Raw genomic sequence first — 19,938 nt, forward strand, 5'->3', positions numbered from 1 at the left:
AAGTCATGTTTAAGAAACCGGGTATTGTTAATAACATGTTAGAGATTGTTTTTTAAAATATTTTTTTATTTGAAAATATTATTTTTTTTATTTGTTGAAATTCATTTTTATCATCAGCTCATTAAAACGAGAGGAAAAAAAAAATAATTTTTAAGAATGGATATTGCTTCAATCTCAATTCATGATATCATGGCTAATCCTTTTTGCTTAGTCTCACCAATTCAACACAGTTAGAACCAATTTTATCAGCTAAGAAAGATGCCTCGTCTAATTAACAGCATGACTACAAGCAATCTCGTTCTCCTAATTAAAACCAAATTTGCACTGCAATATTACAGTGATGGACCCATGAGTATAGACATGCCTTGAATCATCAAAAGTCTCCCACAGAAAGTAAGACTGTAGCCTTGAGAAAGGCGGAAAGGAACTGTCAAAAAGAGTGGCACATCTCAATCGAGTCCAAGAACAACCAGTCCATTTGAGCCCTGTGCAATTTTACTATATGAATACATGAGTCATTAGGGCATGTGGATGGCCATTCAGTAGGACCATTTTGTATCTTGCCAACTCACAAAACACATTACCTATATCAAGTTGCATTTTGTCACTTCCTAGCAAACTTTAGGAATATATACCTGTCAGCAGACTATTACCAGTACCTAATGATCCACTATATATATTCATAGTGTATCAAAATCTCTCCTAGTTACAAGTATAGTGGCATTAGAACGAGAGATTTCAGTAGAAAAACTGAGAGTGAGAGTTTGGATCAAAGATTCAGCAAAAATCCCAACTTTTTTCCTGCATATATATCTGCTTGCATGAAATATATCAGAACCTTTATCTTCAATGGTACGTTCCTCCCCTTAATTATTCTTCTACTGCATGCCTTTTGCTTTTGATTTTGCTTGCTTGTAATGATATAAACTGTAGGATGTTGCATGAAAGTTTGCTAGCTATAGATCATTGGACATGTATAGGTTTCATGATCACTTTGAAATAAAAGAATCCAAGCAATGAAATCAATAAATCAAGAAGCTCTTCTTTGATTCATGCTTTCACTGCAAGACAAGACTGTGATCCTTCTCCTTTTCGAAAGATACCAAGAAAAAGGTTTGCAGCCTTTTCTTAGCTTTGTTTCCTACCAGGAAACTTGCTCTGCCGCATCTCCTCCTTTTCTTGAAAGAGAGGAGATAAATCATATGAATATTGAGTGCTTTTCTACATTTCTCTCTAAATATCCTCGTATATTATCCACCATGTTTCTTTTTAAAAAATAAAATAAAAAACAAGGATCTGATGGTTGCAGAGATCTTCATATAGTAGTTCATTCTCTGCCAGTGCGATCCGGCTTGGTCTTCCTTAAATCTTTGCCGTCATGCGATACCATATTTGCCAGATGTCTGATAGGGATGCATATACTTAACATTAACCACAAGCTTTATTAATTTAGGTAGCTATTCATTTGTCTTCTGTAATCGTATAAGTCAATCCATAATTTACTTGTAAGAATTAATTAAGCAATTTTAAAATCTTAAATGATATGATATATAAATAGCTGCATCCTTCGACATGCCATTAAACCATCCATCTACTACTTAATTACCTGTACGCATCATCTCCCATTTCATTTATATTAATTAGTTATTCACGTAGCCAGGAAACAGAAGGGCTTGAAACTGTACATACCAGCCTTGGAGGCAATGCTGTTGTGCCTGAGGGTGGAAGTTTTTTGGAACCACCCTCGATTGCCAAGGTTCCAGGAGAAGAAATCTTCAGAAAACAGATCGATCAAGTACCATGCCTGGTAGAAAAGAATGAGAAACGGGCGCAGGAAGATGAGGGTTTTGACACTACAGAAGAGGGGGAAACTAAGTTGATTGCGGAAAAGGAAAAACAATTTGATGATGTTACTGGAACCATTTTACAGATGGATAAGATTGAAGGACCATGCGTCAACATTGAAGAAGAGGAGAAAATAGTCAAACATGTTGAAGCAATGGAAGTTGGGGAGGCTGACGTTGAAGGAAAACCAAAGAGTATCGAGAAGGAAATTGGCGGCCCAGAGAAATATGAGGAAGGAGAAATGAAGATAGAAGAGAGTGTTGAGCTTGAAACCAGCAATGAAGTTAGCTCATTTGAGCCAGGCTTGAGTCAGGGAAAAGAAGCTCTGAGTCAAACCGCTGATGCGATAGTCAACAGCCTGGACAATCCTGAAACAGTCAAAGAAGTTTGCCAGGAGAAAGAAATCAAAGACAGTGGCACAGGTGATGGAACTATAAATGAACAGCGGATAGGAGAAGAAAGAAAAGAAGGAGAGAAATCAGGGAGTTGCTCTAGTTTCTTGGATGACAAGGTTACTGATGTGGTCAAAGCCATTGAAAAGACAGAAAATGAGAAAGAGGGCACCACATGCGATACAATGGGAGGGGGGACCTATATAGTAGAAGCAGGCATAGACATTCAGAATGAAAAAGAAACGACACCTGGAACTGGAGAAGGTATGCAGGACAAACGGAATACAGAAGACATCGCGACTGTCGCTCATAAAACACAAGAGACAGAAGAAATGTACTCTCAGCAAGTAGACAAGCCTGACGTATGCATGGTCTCAGAATCTGAATCAGAGGAAATTGTCAATAAGAGTCCACAAAGAGAAGGTCAAATTCTTATCCTTGAGAAAACAGCTGAAGTTGACAGCAGTGAAGGTGAAAATATTAAGGATGGGATGAATCCTGAACAAAAGCCTGATGGTTTGTTTGTGAAACATGAGGAGAACAAGCAAAGCATGCATCAGGATCTGGCTATGGCAGAAGAATCAACAGCGGAAAAAAGAGACATGGAGACTCCTACTGTGACAGCAGCTGAAAACAACACAAGTGATGCGGTACCTATTACCATTACTACTGCTCAGGATCATTCTGTGATAGAAGATGACAAAATCATGGATGTAGTAGCCAATATTGTTCCAGAGCATAGCAAAGAGGAGATGTCTAAATACGAGGATAAGATCAAAGAAACTTTTGCACTGCAAGATGAAGCAGTAAATGAGAAGATTGAAAATTCCTTGGCATTGATATCTGGGGAGATAGATACAGCGACTTCAAGTGAATGCTCTGAAGCAATTGCATCTGCCAAAGAGGAGACACCCATCAAAATCCCAGGAGAAAGCTTTGAGGATAAGAAGGAAGAGAAACCAATTGATGCCGATGCTGTCGTAGACAGTGGGCTTCCAATAGAAAAGGTTAAAACTATACATGACTCATGATTATTTGTATTTCAATTCCTCCAACAACATGAAAATTCAGCATCAATAATGACAACAGAACCACCAACTTTTCTATTCTTCTTGCAGAGTCTTCTACCAACGGTCTTCAATGAGAAGATTGAAGACGCAGGACTTGAGCTTCAGTACAAGAATTCCAGTGAGTTGCACATAAGTCATTCGTTGGAACAAGAAACAATACCAGTACAAGACGAAAAACAGCCAAAACTCTCTGATTTTGAACCTCAAGAACAAGATCATGAAGAAAATGGACCATCTAAAGACTTGGAAAAACATGCTGAAGATGCCTCTGAAGCATGTGAAAGCATGCAGAACATCAATTTAGAGAATCCGTCTGCCGAAGGGGCAATAACAACAGAAGTGAACTCAAAAGCAAATGAAATGGCTGTTGAGAAAGAGGAAAAGATCCATGAATTGGAATCCGAGGAAAAGTTAGCGATCGATGATGCTGGGACTAACTTAGAAGAGGAGATGCAAAAGAAGGAAAAAGCCCATGATGAACAGGCATATCAAATGGCAACAAGTAAGTTCTTTAAATTTCCAAATCTTCTCTCTCTCAAATTGAAGCAGAAATCTTTAAATATCACAATGATATCTAATCACAAAATACATATAAATGAAGAGGACAAGCGTAAGAGTTTATTAGGTAATGACGGTCCTCAAACATCCATTGCAGGTGATAGAATTGAAGAAGTAACCTCAGATGAAGTTTGCAGTAGAGAATTTGTTGACAAAAAAGTAGAGCGTAGTGTTCAAGCAGCAGGTTTTCAGGAGGCAGAAACACCATCAAAAAACGGAGTTGGAGAGAATTACGAAATGAGTAGCATAGTAAACGAAGAGGTACTCCAACACACATTGATTAACACCGAATCTCATTTTCTTTATGTCTTTAAATTCTTTTGTATGATGGTGTTTGCTACTACAGGTGATTGATGAACCTAAGATCACAGACATTGGAGAGGTCATTGATGAAGAGAAAATTAAATATGATGCAACACACCTTTCATCAGAACTAGTCTTTGATGAAAAGTTAGTTGAGAGCTCCCAAGACAATGAAACAGAGGCAGAGATGTCAAAAGGAGATGGCGTTGAAGAACAGATGATGAAGGACGACAATGCTAAGGTCATCTTACAAGAATCTATTCAAGAAGCCTCAGTTAATGACTTCCAAAATGATTTGAAGAATGCTGAAAAGTCCAGCAGAGAGGTCAGCATGAAAGTGAACACAACTTAGTTTTCATTACATCTTAGCTCTACATCTTTTTAATCTAAAAAGTTAATTTCTTGTGATCTTATCCAGATGTCTGAAGTGTCCGAGGCGGAAGAAAAGGATGAGACAAACAATAATGATGAAAGCCCCGACTCAACTCTACAGACTTCACTGCTAAAAGAACAGGAAAGTTTGCAAACTGAATATCTTACTGCAGAAGCAGAGGAAAAAGATGAAGACGGATCTTCTATCAGAAAGGATGAAGATGAAGACAATGATGATGGGCTAAAAGAGGTTAAGGAGTGTAGTGAGAAAGGGACATTGAAAGGTGAAGAAGATGTAGAACAAATATCGCCAATGAATGAGCCAGGAGAAAATCCTGAAAGTTCAGCTAGCATGATATCTGCAGAAACCGAGGAAGTTGCTTTGAATAAAACGACTCAGAAAACTGAGGAAGAGATGGATGAGGGTGTTGAAGGCGTCAAAAAGGAGGGAGAAACCGGAAAAGAAGATGGCGAGAAACAGGTCATTGATGAGAACGATGCTAAAAGCATCCCGGTAGAATCTGTCAAGGACGTTCCAGTTAGCAAACTGCTGAATGATGAAAATAATGCCGAGGAGTTCAAAAGAGAGGTGAGTGTAAACTTTGTCTCTATGAAAATATTTCGTACTCTTGTTTGTTGACTGAAAAGTTTTTGTTTCTTAAGCAGATTTCTGAGGAATCTGTGGCAGCTGGAACAAATAAGAGTATTACAGATGCGACGTATCAGAATGATGGAACAACCCCCAATGCAGCTCTTGAAACTTCGACAGCGAAAGAGACATTGGAAGATGAAGACGATGTAGAGCAAATATCGCCGATGAATGAGCCAGGAGAAAATCCTGAAAGTTCAGCTAGCATGATATCTGCAGAAACCGAGGAAGTTGCTTTGAATAAAACGACTCAGAAAACTGAGGAAGAGATGGATGAGGGTGTTGAAGGCGTCAAAAAGGAGGGAGAAACCGGAAAAGAAGATGGCGAGGAACAGGTCATTGATGAGAACGATGCTAAAAGCATCCCGGTAGAATCTGTCAAGGACGTTCCAGTTAGCAAACTGCTGAATGACGAAAATAATGCTGAGGAGTTCAAAAGAGAGGTGAGTGTAAACTTTGTCTCTATGAAAATATTCCGTACTCTTGTTTGTTGACTGAAAAGTTTTTGTTTCTTAAGCAGATTTATGAGGAATCTGTGGCAGCTGGAACAAATGAGAGTATTACAGATGCGACGTATCAGAATGATGGAACAACCCCCAATGCAGCTCTTGAAACTTCGACAGGGAAAGAGACATTGAAAGATGAAGACGATGTAGAGCAAATATCGTCGATGAATGAGCCAGGAGAAAATCCTGAAAGTTCAGCTAGCATGATATCTGCAGAAACCGAGGAAGTTGCTTTGAATAAAACGACTCAGAAAACTGAGGAAGAGATGGATGAGGGTGTTGAAGGCGTCAAAAAGGAGGGAGAAACCGGAAAAGAAGATGGCGAGGAACAGGTCATTGATGAGAACGATGCTAAAAGCATCCCGGTAGAATCTGTCAAGGACGTTCCAGTTAGCAAACTGCTGAATGATGAAAATAATGCCGAGGAGTTCAAAAGAGAGGTGAGTGTAAACTTTGTCTCTATGAAAATATTTCGTACTCTTGTTTGTTGACTGAAAAGTTTTTGTTTCTTAAGCAGATTTCTGAGGAATCTGTGGCAGCTGGAACAAATAAGAGTATTACAGATGCGACGTATCAGAATGATGGAACAACCCCCAATGCAGCTCTTGAAACTTCGACAGCGAAAGAGACATTGGAAGATGAAGACGATGTAGAGCAAATATCGCCGATGAATGAGCCAGGAGAAAATCCTGAAAGTTCAGCTAGCATGATATCTGCAGAAACCGAGGAAGTTGCTTTGAATAAAACGACTCAGAAAACTAAGGAAGAGATGGATGAGGGTGTTGAAGGCGTCAAAAAGGAGGGAGAAACTGGAAAAGAAGATGGCGAGGAACAGGTCATTGATGAGAACGATGCTAAAAGCATCCCGATAGAATCTATCAAGGAAGTTCCAGTTAGCAAACTGCTGAATGATGAAAATAATGCTGAGGAGTTCAAAAGAGAGGTGAGTGTAAACTTTGTCTCTATGAAAATATTCCGTACTCTTGTTTGTTGACTGAAAAGTTTTTGTTTCTTAAGCAGATTTCTGAGGAATCTATGGCAGTTAGAACAAATGAGAGTATTACAGATGCAACGTATCAGAATGATGAAACCCCCAACGCAGCCCTTGAAACTTCAACAGTGAAACAAGTGGAAATTGTACAGGGTGAGGGTAAGGACACAATTCCAGCAGAAGCTTCGCCAGAAGAGGAGGAAGAACATGATCGGGCTAGAGGGTTTAAAAGGGTTGGAGATAATTCCAGCGAAATCAAGCTGGAGGAGGATCTAGAGAAGAGTGACGAGGAAACATCCAAAAAAGCTGATGCTGTTGCACATGAGACAAATCAGCACATTGAATTCCCTAACTCGACTCTGGAAACTTCACCAGTAGAAGAACAGGCAAGCGTGCAAAGAGATAACCTAACTCCAGAAGAAACTTCACCAGGAGAGAAAAAATATGAGGATGGATCTTCCAACAAAAAGGATGAAGACAAGGAGAAGAACACTGGGCTAGCTGAAGAGACACGGAATGCCGGGGAAACATTGAAGGCTGAAGAAAGTTTAGAGCAAATTTTGCAGAATAATAAATTGATAGAAAACCCCAAACAATCAATCAACATGATATGTGCAGAAACTGAGGCAGATGCTTTCAGTAAAATGGTTGATAACCATGAAGAAGAAATAGTTGAGATTCCTCGAGGAAATGCAGAGGCAGAATTGCTTAAAGAAGAAAATATCGAGGTACATGTCGTAGAAGAGAGCAATATCAATAGCCTCTCACAAGAATCCGCTGAAGAAAGTTCAATTAAGGACTTCCAGAATGCTGCAAAGAATTCTGAGAAGTCCACCGAGGAGGTAAGTCTGCACTTGAAACAATATTTGACGTTGTCAGTTCACAGTCTTGTATGTTGAACAAAGACTTGGTATCTTATGCAGATGTTAGAGTCTCAAATAGCTGGAGGTGATGAAACAAATACGAATGATGAAGACTGCAACTCAAGTCTTACCATTTCCGTGGATAAAATAGATGAAAGTTTCGAGGGTGAGGATAAGAACATCACTACAGCTGAGGCTTCAACACATGATGAAAAAGAAGAGCATGGATCTTTGGACAGAGCAGATGATGGAAATGATAGCAATCGTGACCTAACTGTGACTAACCAGGACAGCGCAAGGGAAGCATTGAAGGTCCAAGAAGATTTTGAAAAAGAATTGCAGAGAATTGAACCAGGAGACCCTGAAGAGTCATCAACTGTTATGGCTGCTGAAACTGAGGCAGGCAATTTGAGTGACAAGATTGATGATATTACAAGCCAGGAAGAAGTTGTCACAATCCAAAACATTGAAGAAACCGTAGAGAAAGAAAAGAAAGAAGAGCATGGATCTTTGGAAAAAGCAGGTGAAGGAAATGATAGCAATCCTGACCTAACCGTGACTAACCTGGACAGCGCGAGGGAAGCATCTAAGGTCCAAGAAGATTCTGAACAAGAACTGCAGAGAATTGAACCAGGAGAACCTGAAGAGTCATCAACTGTTATGGCTGCTGAAACTGAGGCGGGCACTTTGAGTGACAAGATTGATGATGTTACAAGCCAGGAAGAAGTTGTCACAGTCCAAAACATTGAAGAAACCGTAGAAGAAAAGAGAGAAGAGCGTGGACCTTTGGACAGAGCAGATGATGGAAATGATAGCAATCCTGACCTAACCGTGACTAACCTGGACAGCGCAAGGGAAGCATCGAAGGTCCAAGAAGATTCTGAACAAGAACTGCAGAGAATTGAACCAGGAGAACCTGAAGAGTCATCAACTGTTATGGCTGCTGAAACTGAGGCGGGCACTTTGAGTGACAAGATTGATGATGTTACGAGCCAGGAAGAAGTTTTCACCATCCAAAACATTGAAGAAACCGTAGAGAAAGAAAAGAAAGAAGAGCCTGGACCTTTGGACAGAGCAGATGAAGGAAATGATAGCAATCCTGACCTAACCGTGACTAACCTGGACAGCGCAAGGGAAGCATCGAAGGTCCAAGAAGATTCTGAACAAGAACTGCAGAGAATTGAACCAGGAGAACCTGAAGAGTCATCAACTGTTATGGCTGCTGAAACTGAGGCGGGCACTTTGAGTGACAAGATTGATGATGTTACAAGCCAGGAAGAAGTTGTCACAGTCCCGAACATTGAAGAAACCGTAGAGAAAGAAAAGAAAGAAGAACATGGATCTTTGGACAGAGCAGGTGAAGGAAATGATAGCAATCCTGACCTAACCGTGACTAACCTGGACAGCGCGAGGGAAGCATCGAAGGTCCAAGAAGATTCTGAACAAGAACTGCAGAGAATTGAACCAGGAGAACCTGAAGAGTCATCAACTGTTATGGCTGCTGAAACTGAGGCGGGCACTTTGAGTGACAAGATTGATGATGTTACAAGCCAGGAAGAAGTTGTCACAGTCCAAAACATTGAAGAAACCGTAGAGAAAGAAAAGAAAGAAGAGCGTGGACCTTTGGACACAGCAGGTGAAGGAAATGATAGCAATCCTGACCTAACCGTGACTAACCTGGACAGCGCGAGGGAAGCATCGAAGGTCCAAGAAGATTCTGAACAAGAACTGCAGAGAATTGAACCAGGAGAACCTGAAGAGTCATCAACTATTATGGCTGCTGAAACTGAGGCGGGCACTTTGAGTGACAAGATTGATGATGTTACGAGCCAGGAAGAAGTTGTCACAATCCCAAACATTGAAGAAACCGTAGAGAAAGAAAAGAAAGAAGAACATGGATCTTTGGACAGAGCAGGTGAAGGAAATGATAGCAATCCTGACCTAACCGTGACTAACCTGGACAGCGCCAGGGAAGCATTGAAGGTCCAAGAAGATTCTGAACAAGAACTGCAGAGAATTGAACCAGGAGAACCTGAAGAGTCATCAACTGTTATGGCTGCTGAAACTGAGGCGGGCACTTTGAGTGACAAGATTGATGATGTTACAAGCCAGGAAGAAGTTGTCACAGTCCAAAACATTGAAGAAACCGTAGAGAAAGAAAAGAAAGAAGAGCGTGGACCTTTGGACAAAGCAGGTGAAGGTAATGATAGTAATCCTGACTTAACCGTGATTAACCTGGACAGCGCAAGGGAAGCATCGAAGGTCCAAGAAGATTCTGAACAAGAATTGCAGAGAATTGAACCAGGAGAACCTGAAGAGTTATCAACTGTTATGGCTGCTGAAACTGAGGCGGGCACTTTGAGTGACAAGATTGATGATATTCCAAGCCAGGAAGAAGTTGTCACCATCCAAAACATTGAAGAAACTATTGAGAAAGAAAAGAAAGAAGGAAGTGAAGATATAGATGTGACCAAAGTTAAAAAAGCTGTAATAGAAGAGGTAATAGTCGAAATGACCTTACATAATGGTTTTTTCCTCTTGATTTCATTCACTAATGTGATTGGCTGTATCTCAAAAAAAGCTACGCTAATGACATTGTGATTTAACTGTGACGCAGGATCTCAAATTAGTTGCAGAAGCATCTGATGCAAACAAAAGCGTGGAGAATGATGCGGAGGAGGAAAATATTATATCAGGTGGAAAAGAAGTTGAAACAGTCGAAAAGACATTTGGATTGGACTCCATACAGAAGCTGGAGGTTGAAGAGAAGAGGGAGAATAAAGAAGAGGAAACGATGAATGAAGACATCAAAGAGGTCCGGCTAAATACATTAATCTTCACTTAATCTCAAACCATTTACTCTTTTTCCCACTTCTGATTGTTTACCTAGTGTGAGCCTCGTTTACATGCAGGTATGTGGAGATACTAAGCTTGCCAGCTTGAGTGTGGACACTGAAAAACACGTCACAACTGAAGAACACACCAATACAGATATCTCACCACAAACCACTGGAGAAACAACAGCTGAGGAAAAAGAAAAAACTGTAAAGGAGGTTGGCTTGAGAAGTTAATTTATTCATGTTTCTGTTGCATGTTAACGTCCCTCTAATTCATATTCAACATCTATTGTACAGATGGAAGAATCAGTGATAACCGTAGATGAGGACGCTGAGAAAAAGTTTCCAGAGGAGGAAAGTGCTATTAATGACCAGTCTAGGATTATATACAAAGGTGACGAATCAGGAATGTTGGTAGAACAAGAGGTAAATTGAACATTACTGCTCCAGCACTCAATATCGAATTTTATATTATCTTCTCTTATTTCAATGTCTCGTATATTCTCATTCAGTTCTAAATTAATCAATACCACATCATTTACCTAGGTACATGAGATTATTCAAACAGCTGAGGAGTATGGGGATATTGGAAAACAAGGCAGTGTTATTAAGGACAGCTATGAGGTACCTCTAAGCAGCACAAATGAAGAGAATCCTCTACACAAGGAAACAGAAGATGAAAGTGATAAAGTAAAGCCAAACGAAGAGGTCTGCTTCTGAATTGGACCCTGCATTCCTGTTTTGCCATTTTTTCTAGTTGCTTAATTATAGTTTCGTGTGTTTACAGGTTAAGGACTCAAAATCTGAATTCACTGAACCGTTTGAAGCCAGAGGTTCAGTGGACAGACAAGAATTTGAGACCTTAAGGGGCAAACAAGGACCAAATAGTGACATCTACCTTGTAAAAGCATCTGAAGGAGTTTCAGAAAAAGAAAGCAATAAAAGCCCCGTTGAAATCTCCTACTTAGAGTCTGAGAGTAAAGGAGAAATCTTGGAAGAAGTTCAGCCTGATGTTAATGATTCTAGCTCAGCACTTACAACAGGAATTACAAGAGAAACGAGCTTTAAGGAAGCTGAACCAGAAGATAAAAGGCAAATAGAGAGTTTCGAACCTGCTCCTCAAGAGAAGGGACCAATGACAGAGAGCACGGAAAGAACTACACTGGAAAGTGTGGATATTGATGCCAAACCAGAGGATTCCAACTTTATTGAGAATGAGGACCAGGGGATTCCAGCTACCAGTGAAGTAGAAGAGCTAGAGAATGAAATGCATGAGGAAACTCCAATAACAGGAAGCGAAGATTACAAAGAGGAGACCACTAATGAGACATCTCTAGGTAATGTTTTAGATGATAAGCAGGTGGAATGCTCTACAATGCTACCTAAAGAACCTGAGCTCATGACCAATGAAGGAAACAAGGCAACAGATGAGAATTCAACAACATATGAAAACATAGAAACTCCCCAGACTCCACAGGAAATAGAAATCATGCTAAAGGAAGATATGCCCATCAATGCAAGAGATGCCTCTAAATCAGTGGATCCTAGAATAGAAAGTATAAAGGAAGAAGTTGGGTCTTACCAATTCGACAATCTGAACGAGCATCATGAGCTAGACAATGAAAAACAAGGAGGCATAGATATCTCAAAATCATCAGAAGTAAGAGACCTAGCCAATCAGGGAGAGATTTGCAAGCTGATGAGTTTGGAAGATGAGTATTCATCAATTGTAGGAGATGAGGCCTTAAAGTGTATTGAAGCAACTAGTGCAGAAAGAAAAGAGGCTATCCTGGAAGAAGATTACTCTACTAAGAAATATGAAGATAGCTTACCAGATAATGTTGAAGCAAACAAAGCAGCATTTGAGCTCGAAGAGGGAACCAACAACCAAGAGCAGGCTATTGGCACCAAAGACTATGGACTTCTAGCAGAAGAGGTTAGAGCAACCTAATTTTCTTTTTTCTCTTTTGCATTTCCTAACAATAAAATAAGTAATTAGCATATATGAATTTGTTTTTCTCCATCCCTAATGATGAAAACGAGATACTGCAGATGGATCCTTTAAAAGGGCATTAAATGTAGCAAAAATGTGAGCGGTCCTATTGTATTTACCAATAAAATTCGAGCCAAACTATCTCACCCTCAAATATTCCTATGTTAACAAACAAATTGAGTTATAGATCGTGTCAAAGAGCTTAAAACTTACAACATAACTTTGTTATATATCAACCTAGCTCTTCTTGTTTCTGTTTTCTATGATCACATGCAACCTTATACTAATCATCAGATTGTAACAGAATTTTGAAGTATCTGAATCTGGTAAGAAGCTTGAAGGTGTCTCTGAATCTGAGACAGGAGATCAAAGCAGCCAAAAGATCCCTGAGACAGATCCAGGTAAAGTTGAGAACATTACTGAAATTCAGAATAAGAGTTTGAAATCTGTAGAACAAAGTTCCCTAGAATCCCAAGAAGTTCGAGAAGAGACAGGTGAGAAAACAGAGCCGAGATTTGAGACTGAAGGTGATGTAAAGGAAACACAAAACACAGATGAGACTGTAAAGGATGTCTTGTTAACTAAAGAGGTCAGATACAAACCCTTTGTTAAGCATGATTAGCTTCTAAATTCTGCTGATTTACTCTATCTCCTAGGCTCAGTTTCTTGACACTATCTCATTATCAGGTGCACGAAAAAGTTGACAAAGCTGGTAGTGAAACTCTCAAATGCACGGAAAAGGATGTAAATGACACCCTGGAACTTTGTGCTAAATCCACTGAAGATGAAAGGGTTCATGAGGTCAGCTTAACAATAGTACTATTTGATATAATTTTTATATGTTATGTATTTATTTCCACCATGAACATTTTTTTGAAGCATCATTACTCATCAGGTAAAAGAATCCAGCCTTATAGCTGAGGAATGTCATGAAGCAACAGAGTCTAATGAACAGACAGCAATTATGAGCTCAGACTTTCAAGAGACACCAACCATGGAGGAGATGTCACTTGCAAAAGCAATAAATGATGAAGATAATGAGATGCCTGCTGTTCTCTCCACCACCAAACCAGCTGAAGGGTCAGATGAAATGATAAAGATTATAAAGGAAGAAGATAGTTGTTGTGACAAGATCAAGGCAACAACTATGGTAGAGATAGCAAAGACTAGCTTGGAAGAAGCTCAGCTGGATGAAAAGCCGGTACAAGTATCTAATATTACCTCAAATGATAGCGTTTCTCTGGAAATTGAAGCTGAAGCATGCCAACAAGAAAAAATCAAAGATAACGTGGGACTTGAGCTACCCTCAAACTTGGCATCTCCAATTCTAATTGATGATCACGAAAACATAATGAGGGAGCAAGTAGCTAAAGAAAACACAGACGCAGATGATGTTCAGGAAAATGAAAGAGCTTCTGATGTAGTTTATGAATCCAAAGATAATGGTATTGAAGAGCTGATCACAAGCAAAATTAAAGAGGAAAATGAGAAATCCTCAGAAATAGTTGAATCTCTAGGTGTTGAAGCAGCAGCAAATGAAATTGCTATTGGCCAGAATCCCCCAGAAGTTATATCAAAAGAAGAGCAAGGAATTTCAGCAACAACGGAAAGAAGGGAAGAAAATATGAAGGATGTGGAGTTGCTGGAAGATGATTTGAGAAAAACAGAAGAGGTGCCCTTGCAAAAGGATGATTGTAGGGAACGTGACATCTCTCAATTAGAGCTTCAATCCAATAAAGAGATACAGAATCAGAGTCCAAAGGAGGTACTAGAAGACGAATGTGGAACTCCTGATGAAACTAAAGAAGAAATCAAGGAAGGTCCAAAATTAGTATCCATGACTGATTCTCAAGGTTTTGAAGCACTAAAAGAAGATGAGAGCACTTCAGGTCAGACTGTCCCGGAAGAGAAATTAGAAGAGCAAAATCAGACGCCAGCAGCGGCATTGCTTTCTAAGGAAAAGGATTGTGGGACTGAAATGATTATTGAGAATATTGAGGAGTGTGTGGAAGTGGAAATACCAACCGATCCACAAAATGATTCTCCAAAAAAGATAACAGAAGATACATGCTTGCATAAGGAAGAGACCAATGAGCTTGAAGTCTCAGGATTTGGGGTTGAACTCAACACAGGAATGCAGAAGGATAGTCTGAATGAAGTCCAAGTAGAAGAAAGTAAGAGCCCGGATGATGCCTCTAAATTACAGACTCCAGAATATGAAACAAGCAAAGAGGCTTTTGAATCTATGTCAGAAGCTCATGGCCACAAAGGCTTCACTGCATCAGAAGAAACTGAAATCGAAGAAAAACATCTAGAGGTAGCAATAACTGATTTGGCAGTAGAAGGGAATAGGAGTGAGAAAATAATTGATCCAGCTGAAATCATACATGATGAGGTAATAGAAGAAGGAACATTTGAAAGAACCACCAATCTCAAGACTGAGTTAAGCAAAGAGGCATTCAAATCTATTTCAGAAGTTCATGGACATGAAGCTCTCGCTGAATCAGAAGATACTGAAATCAAAGAAAAGAATCCAGAGGTAACAGTAACTGATATGGCTGCAGAGGAAAATCGGAGTGAGAGAATGATTGACGCTACTGAAATCATACACGATAAACTCAAAAGTGAAGAGGTCAGTTAGAGAATAGTCATAACTTTTAGCTTCCCGTACATTTTTCTGTCATAAATTTTAGCTTCTCGTACATTTTTCTGTTTTTTTCCCTTTACTTTGTATTCGGCAAGTACTAAAATATTTGATAATAGCTAACCAAAAGGGAAAACCAACAGATCATGGAGGAAAAGGAAGGTTCCAAAAATGGTGACCACGTAACCCTTGGTGAAGAAACAACTAAAGTGTGTCAGGAAGAGTATGAGCTGAAGGCTGAGGAAAGTCTAGGAGATAAGGAAACACAAAAAGACATTCAAAATGAAGAGGTTAGACTATAAATACAGACATTACTTTTACCTAACTTCTCCATTTGCTATAAATTAGAAAGTTTTTATCTTGCAAATAGCTATACAAGGAAGTTGAAAAGGCTGATGGAATTGAAAAGCAGATGGATACTGAAAGAATCATTGAGCGCCTTCACCTAGCTGCTGCTGAAAATGAGACTATGAAGGAGTCCTTTCTGGATGAAGCAGGATCCGAGTTGCACCTTGAAAATCAGATCTGTGAGACAGCTTTTGGAAATGATGGCAGAACAGAAGCTGCAAATGTAAAAGAAGAGGTGAGGCTGCGCTCAACCCCCTCCCCAAACACACAAGCACATGCACAAACCATACACTGGAAACCTAATAGCCTTCCAGCTTAAAAGGGCAAAAAGAAAACTACACTTTCATTGAAAACCCTAACTCTTTCTAAGATTCATGCAGACACGATCTGTGAGATGCCAAACAATGTTGCACATATTTTCTAGCAATGACTTCTTGAAAATAATGATGCTTCTTACATAACAGGTTTGGTGTTGATCCAAATCACTAAACCTAGCTTCAAGCTTTGGTGACAGCCAAAATCATCAACACCAAAATCACTTCTTGAAAACGAAACGAGGATCAAGATAACTTGGAATTATGTAATGAGCAAGAACATGCTTTACTTCAACCATTTTTGGATCTACAAAGAAATTAAAGGACAGAAAATCCTTAAGAGTCTGTTTTTCAGAACACTAAATTTTCCTTAACATTTCTCATTCTTTTGAAGAACAAATGAAGCATAAATATCTGAATGGATTAAAAAAATTGCATCCGGAATTTCAACAAACCATTCTTATCAGGAAAAGGATGTAGAGATATCACAAAAAGAAGTCCCCACGGATCTTGTAGAAGCCAATGAAGCCACCCGAGACATTCATGAGGAAGAGGAAACCTCTAAAACCACTACCGAGCACATTGAAGAGCATGTTAAAGAAGTGGAAATAGAAGTTGATGAACATCCTTCTGCACCAAAGACAACAGTAAACACATGCTCGCAAAAAGAAGAGACTAAAGAGCAGGAAGTATGTGGTTCGGGAGTTGAATGCAGCACAGACATGCAGAAGAACGGTTCAAATGAATTCGATGAGGAAGAAGGCAGAACACCAGATGAAGATTCAACACTACAGCCTCAAGGATACGAAAACAAGATAAAAGATAAAGAATATCTACCAGAAAGTAACAAAATGACAGAAATAACAGAAACAGGAGCATTTGAAAAAACCTCCGATCTCAGGGCTGAGACAGGTGAAGAGGCTTTCAAATCGGTGTCAGAAGTTCATGAACATGAAGTTCTCGCCGAGTCAGAACATGCTGAAATAAAAAAAGAAAAGCATACAGAGGTTGCAGTAACTGATTTGGTGGCAGGGGAAAATCAGAATAAGAAAACAATTGACGCAACTGATGTCGTGCATGATGAACTCACAAATGAAGAGGTAAGAAAGAGAACTAGACACAACTTTCTGCTTCTCGTGAAATTTTTTGTCTGTTCTCCTTCATCTTTCTTTTTCTGCAAGTATTAAAATTTGATAACAGCTGACCAAGCAGGACAAACAACAGTTCAAGGAGGAAAAGGAAGATACCAAGAATTGTAATCCAATAAACCTTGGTGAAGAAACAACTAAAGAAAGCCGCCAAATATATGATCTGAAGGCTGAAAAAAGTCAGGAAGATAACATGGAAAATGAAATTCAGAATGAAGAGGTCAGTCAGATTATAAATACCGAAGAACCATTAAATTTTAGTTCTTACCTAACCACTCAATTGATATAAAATTAAAGCTTCTGTTTTGACATGGTTACATAATCTGACCACCAAGGCCTTCTCTGTTTTCATGGAAATGACCTTGAGCGATACGTTAGATCTCATTGGTGATTATAGTACAATTTAAAGGCCCCATAAATACTTTTGCAATAAGAATGGCTAACTAGATCAACTTGTGTTTGGGATGGTAAATAAGTTTATAAATAATACGAGGACTGCATACACTGATGCAATTTAAAAACAGGTAAGCAACGAGAGTGGCGAATACCTTCACCCAACTGCTGTCGAGAATGAGACCATCAACGAGAGCTTTCCAGATGAAGCATTGGTAGAGAATGCTAAGGATATGGGAACTAACCTGCAGGTTGAAAATCATAGCGATGAGAAGAGTTCTGGATATGACAGAACAGAAGCCACAACCATAACAAACGAGGTTAGGCTGCATTTCTCTTTCCCTCTGTATTTGGAAGCCTGTCATATACACTTTTCTGACAAAATTGAAAATTAGACCCAAAAAAAAACGTTCAGCGCTTTTTTAAGAGCTCCAACTCTTTCTGTGACTCGTGCAGACATGATAAACTTTTTCAATGAGGAATCATGTAATGTCATGGATTTTCTTCTAGCAATTAGTTCAAGAAAAAGAAAGAAGCTTCAGCATAGAAATGAGATTTTATGAACAGCAACAATACATGTGATTTGAACCCCTACTAGGATCTTGGAAAAGAAAAGAAGAACAAAAAACATTAAGAAAACAATCTGCTTCTATTCTATGTATCCTTGATTGTTTTCTTAGCATTTCTCATTCTTACCTGCAGCTTCATTATTTTTTTCTTATCAGGAATTTGGCACAGAGATATCAGAAAAAGAAAGCCTCCAAGCTCCTGCAGAAGCCAATGAAACCACACAAGACATTCATCAGGGAGAGAGAGACTCTGATTCAACTTCTGAAAAGCCAATTCCAATAGAAGCAGAACCCCAAGAAACCACAGAGAGGAAGAAAGATGCTCCACAAGTGCTGCTGCAGGAGCCGATTGTTGAAGCCACGCAGGGTGCTGGAGTAGGAGAATCGGAATCTGGAAAAGCTACAGGAATCGTTGATGCACAAGGATTCGAGCACAAAGCAGAGAGAAGTATTGATGAGGAGAATATAAGAGGGAATGATGAGAGTATGTCAGCAAAGACTTCATTATTTGACATGATGCAGAGCTCCACAAGAGAAAGGCAAGTGGGGGGAGACCTGACAGAAGAAACAAGAGTTGAAGGAGAGAAGGCAAAATCAGACGAAGAAAAGGAAGAGGAGGAGGAGGAGGAGGAGGAAGGAGAGGAACACAAAAAGACAGACTCGGGCTCCGATGCTCCAGTCATGGTAGAAGCATCTAGGGATATAGTAGAGGTGAAGGTTGCAAGCAAAAAGCACTATAATATACTATCAGGTGTTGGGTCAAAAGTGAAGAACTCAATTTCTAAGGTGAAGAAAGCCATTACAGGCAAGTCTTCTCATCCAAAACAACATTCACCAAAATGAAGCACAGGCAAGACATAGCATGGTTTACTTTCGGAAATATGTTCAAGGTTCAGGTGTGGGAGCTTTTGTATATACAGGAGTTTATGTTTTCAGATTCTGGATTCTGGGAATTTTAATGTTGTGAGCTTTTGAGATACAACTCGAATGTTTGTAGTAAAAGTATATAAAAATCTCTGGTTTGATGTCACTACTTGTTTGAAGTCGTAATATGGCATCAGGGATTCCAAGCTAGATAGAGAAGAAGAAGAAAGAAGCATTTCTGGAATTTAACCCTTTACTTCACACCAGTAATAACACCCATAACAAACCTTTCACAGCTACGTGTGAAATGGAAAAGAAGTAAGTCATCGAGAGTGGAGACTCTTAAGCTAATGGAAGGCATTGGTGTTCTTGAGACTTGAGAGTAATTGTTATATAATTATTTTATTAAAAGAAAAGGCTAAAACACGTGGTAAAAGTACTTGAACATGTATTCATACATGTCTTGTGACCGTGAATAGAAGATTTTGCACTTCAAAAAACTGCAATCAATTGCTTTTCAAGGGAAAAAATGGGTTTTTTTCTTGGTTCATTTGCTTTTCTAAAATCATTTGAGGGTATCTTGATACTTTTATTGTTATTTTATACAGTAAAATCACTTTATTACTTTTAAAAGTAAAATAAAAAATAAAAAATCAGCTGTAATCTAGTTGTTTTTCTGGTATTTTTTATTTTTTACTACGGTATAATAACTTTTTTGCCCTTGAATGCAAGCTTTCAAACACTTGACTAAAAAGGCTTATTCATCATTTCATAATGGTTTTTTTGTTATAATTTTTAGGTCAATAAGGCAACGTAATATTTTAAAAATATACATATCAAAAGGTTGCTAACATGTGCAACCTTCTTCGGGCTGTTAATGCTGGTGGTTATTGTTCCGTTGCATCATTTAATTTGTTTTGACCTCCTTTTTTTTTTTTTTTTTAGTTTAACGTGGGTGTCCGGGTCAGCTTGCGCACACCTCGACTAATCCCACGGGCCCTGAAGTTAACGACCATGTAAGCCTCCAGTGGCCATCATATGAGCAACCACAGGGCTCGAACCTAAGACCACAGAGGGAGCAAACCTCTTGGTCCCAAGCTCTTACCACTGGACCACCACCTAGATAGTTGACCTCCTCTTTCTCTTTGTGCTACACGTTATGTCTACGGACCTTCGGTGCATTGTTGATGGTCTTCTTTTTTTTATCCTTCCTTCTAGAAATCCGCGTCTAACCCTCGAGATTTATAGATCAGCCCTTCAGGTTATTTTTTTTTTATTT

At 39.2% G+C, this 19,938-nt stretch overlaps 1 protein-coding gene and 1 long non-coding RNA gene across 49 annotated transcripts; one reads left to right on the top strand and one right to left on the bottom strand.

The window, feature by feature from the left end:
• The first annotated feature begins 628 nt into the window (after nucleotides 1-628).
• LOC7487873 (uncharacterized) lies at nucleotides 629-18,825 on the top strand. 47 transcript variants are annotated; one of them, XM_052456088.1, is made up of 29 exons: nucleotides 635-852; nucleotides 1,661-3,244; nucleotides 3,356-3,809; nucleotides 3,963-4,126; nucleotides 4,212-4,493; nucleotides 4,587-5,129; nucleotides 5,207-5,632; nucleotides 5,710-6,135; nucleotides 6,213-6,638; nucleotides 6,716-7,528; nucleotides 7,610-7,861; nucleotides 8,141-8,189; nucleotides 8,745-8,891; nucleotides 9,171-9,253; nucleotides 9,533-10,048; nucleotides 10,167-10,364; nucleotides 10,462-10,602; nucleotides 10,684-10,812; nucleotides 10,933-11,094; nucleotides 11,174-12,322; nucleotides 12,684-12,968; nucleotides 13,067-13,180; nucleotides 13,275-15,011; nucleotides 15,143-15,313; nucleotides 15,394-15,606; nucleotides 16,153-16,785; nucleotides 16,886-17,053; nucleotides 17,358-17,546; nucleotides 17,952-18,825. In XM_052456088.1, exons 1-29 carry the CDS (start codon nucleotides 850-852, stop codon nucleotides 18,636-18,638), a joined length of 12,144 nt encoding a protein of 4,047 aa, XP_052312048.1. In that variant the 5' UTR covers nucleotides 635-849; the 3' UTR covers nucleotides 18,639-18,825. The 47 variants fall into 47 exon arrangements, with proteins under 47 accessions (XP_052312108.1, XP_052312048.1, XP_052312010.1 ...); XM_052456065.1 differs by lacking the exon at nucleotides 8,141-8,189 and having other exon boundaries at nucleotides 636-852; nucleotides 8,417-8,891; nucleotides 9,533-9,581; nucleotides 9,861-10,048; XM_052456050.1 differs by lacking the exon at nucleotides 8,141-8,189 and having other exon boundaries at nucleotides 8,417-8,891; nucleotides 15,436-15,606.
• Nucleotides 7,910-10,009, bottom strand: LOC127905812 (uncharacterized). 2 transcript variants are annotated; one of them, XR_008060231.1, is made up of 3 exons: nucleotides 9,861-10,009; nucleotides 8,334-8,465; nucleotides 7,910-8,057 (listed from the first exon to the last, which is right to left on the bottom strand). It is a non-coding gene; the product is annotated as an uncharacterized LOC127905812 (long non-coding RNA). The 2 variants fall into 2 exon arrangements; XR_008060232.1 differs by lacking the exon at nucleotides 9,861-10,009 and adding an exon at nucleotides 9,303-9,434.
• Nucleotides 18,826-19,938: the final 1,113 nt, after the last annotated feature.

This window comes from Populus trichocarpa, chromosome 1 (genome assembly GCF_000002775.5).
Source record: "Populus trichocarpa isolate Nisqually-1 chromosome 1, P.trichocarpa_v4.1, whole genome shotgun sequence".
In the NCBI taxonomy this organism is placed as follows: domain Eukaryota; kingdom Viridiplantae; phylum Streptophyta; class Magnoliopsida; order Malpighiales; family Salicaceae; genus Populus; species Populus trichocarpa.

Bases quoted from the DNA above. Each gene is read 5' to 3' on its own strand.
- LOC7487873 (XM_052456039.1), top strand. The intron at 5,633-5,709 runs GTGAGTGTAAAC...TTTCTTAAGCAG, and splicing joins CTGAGGAGTTCAAAAGAGAG to ATTTATGAGGAATCTGTGGC. The intron at 15,314-15,393 runs GTTAGACTATAA...TCTTGCAAATAG, and splicing joins AAGACATTCAAAATGAAGAG to CTATACAAGGAAGTTGAAAA.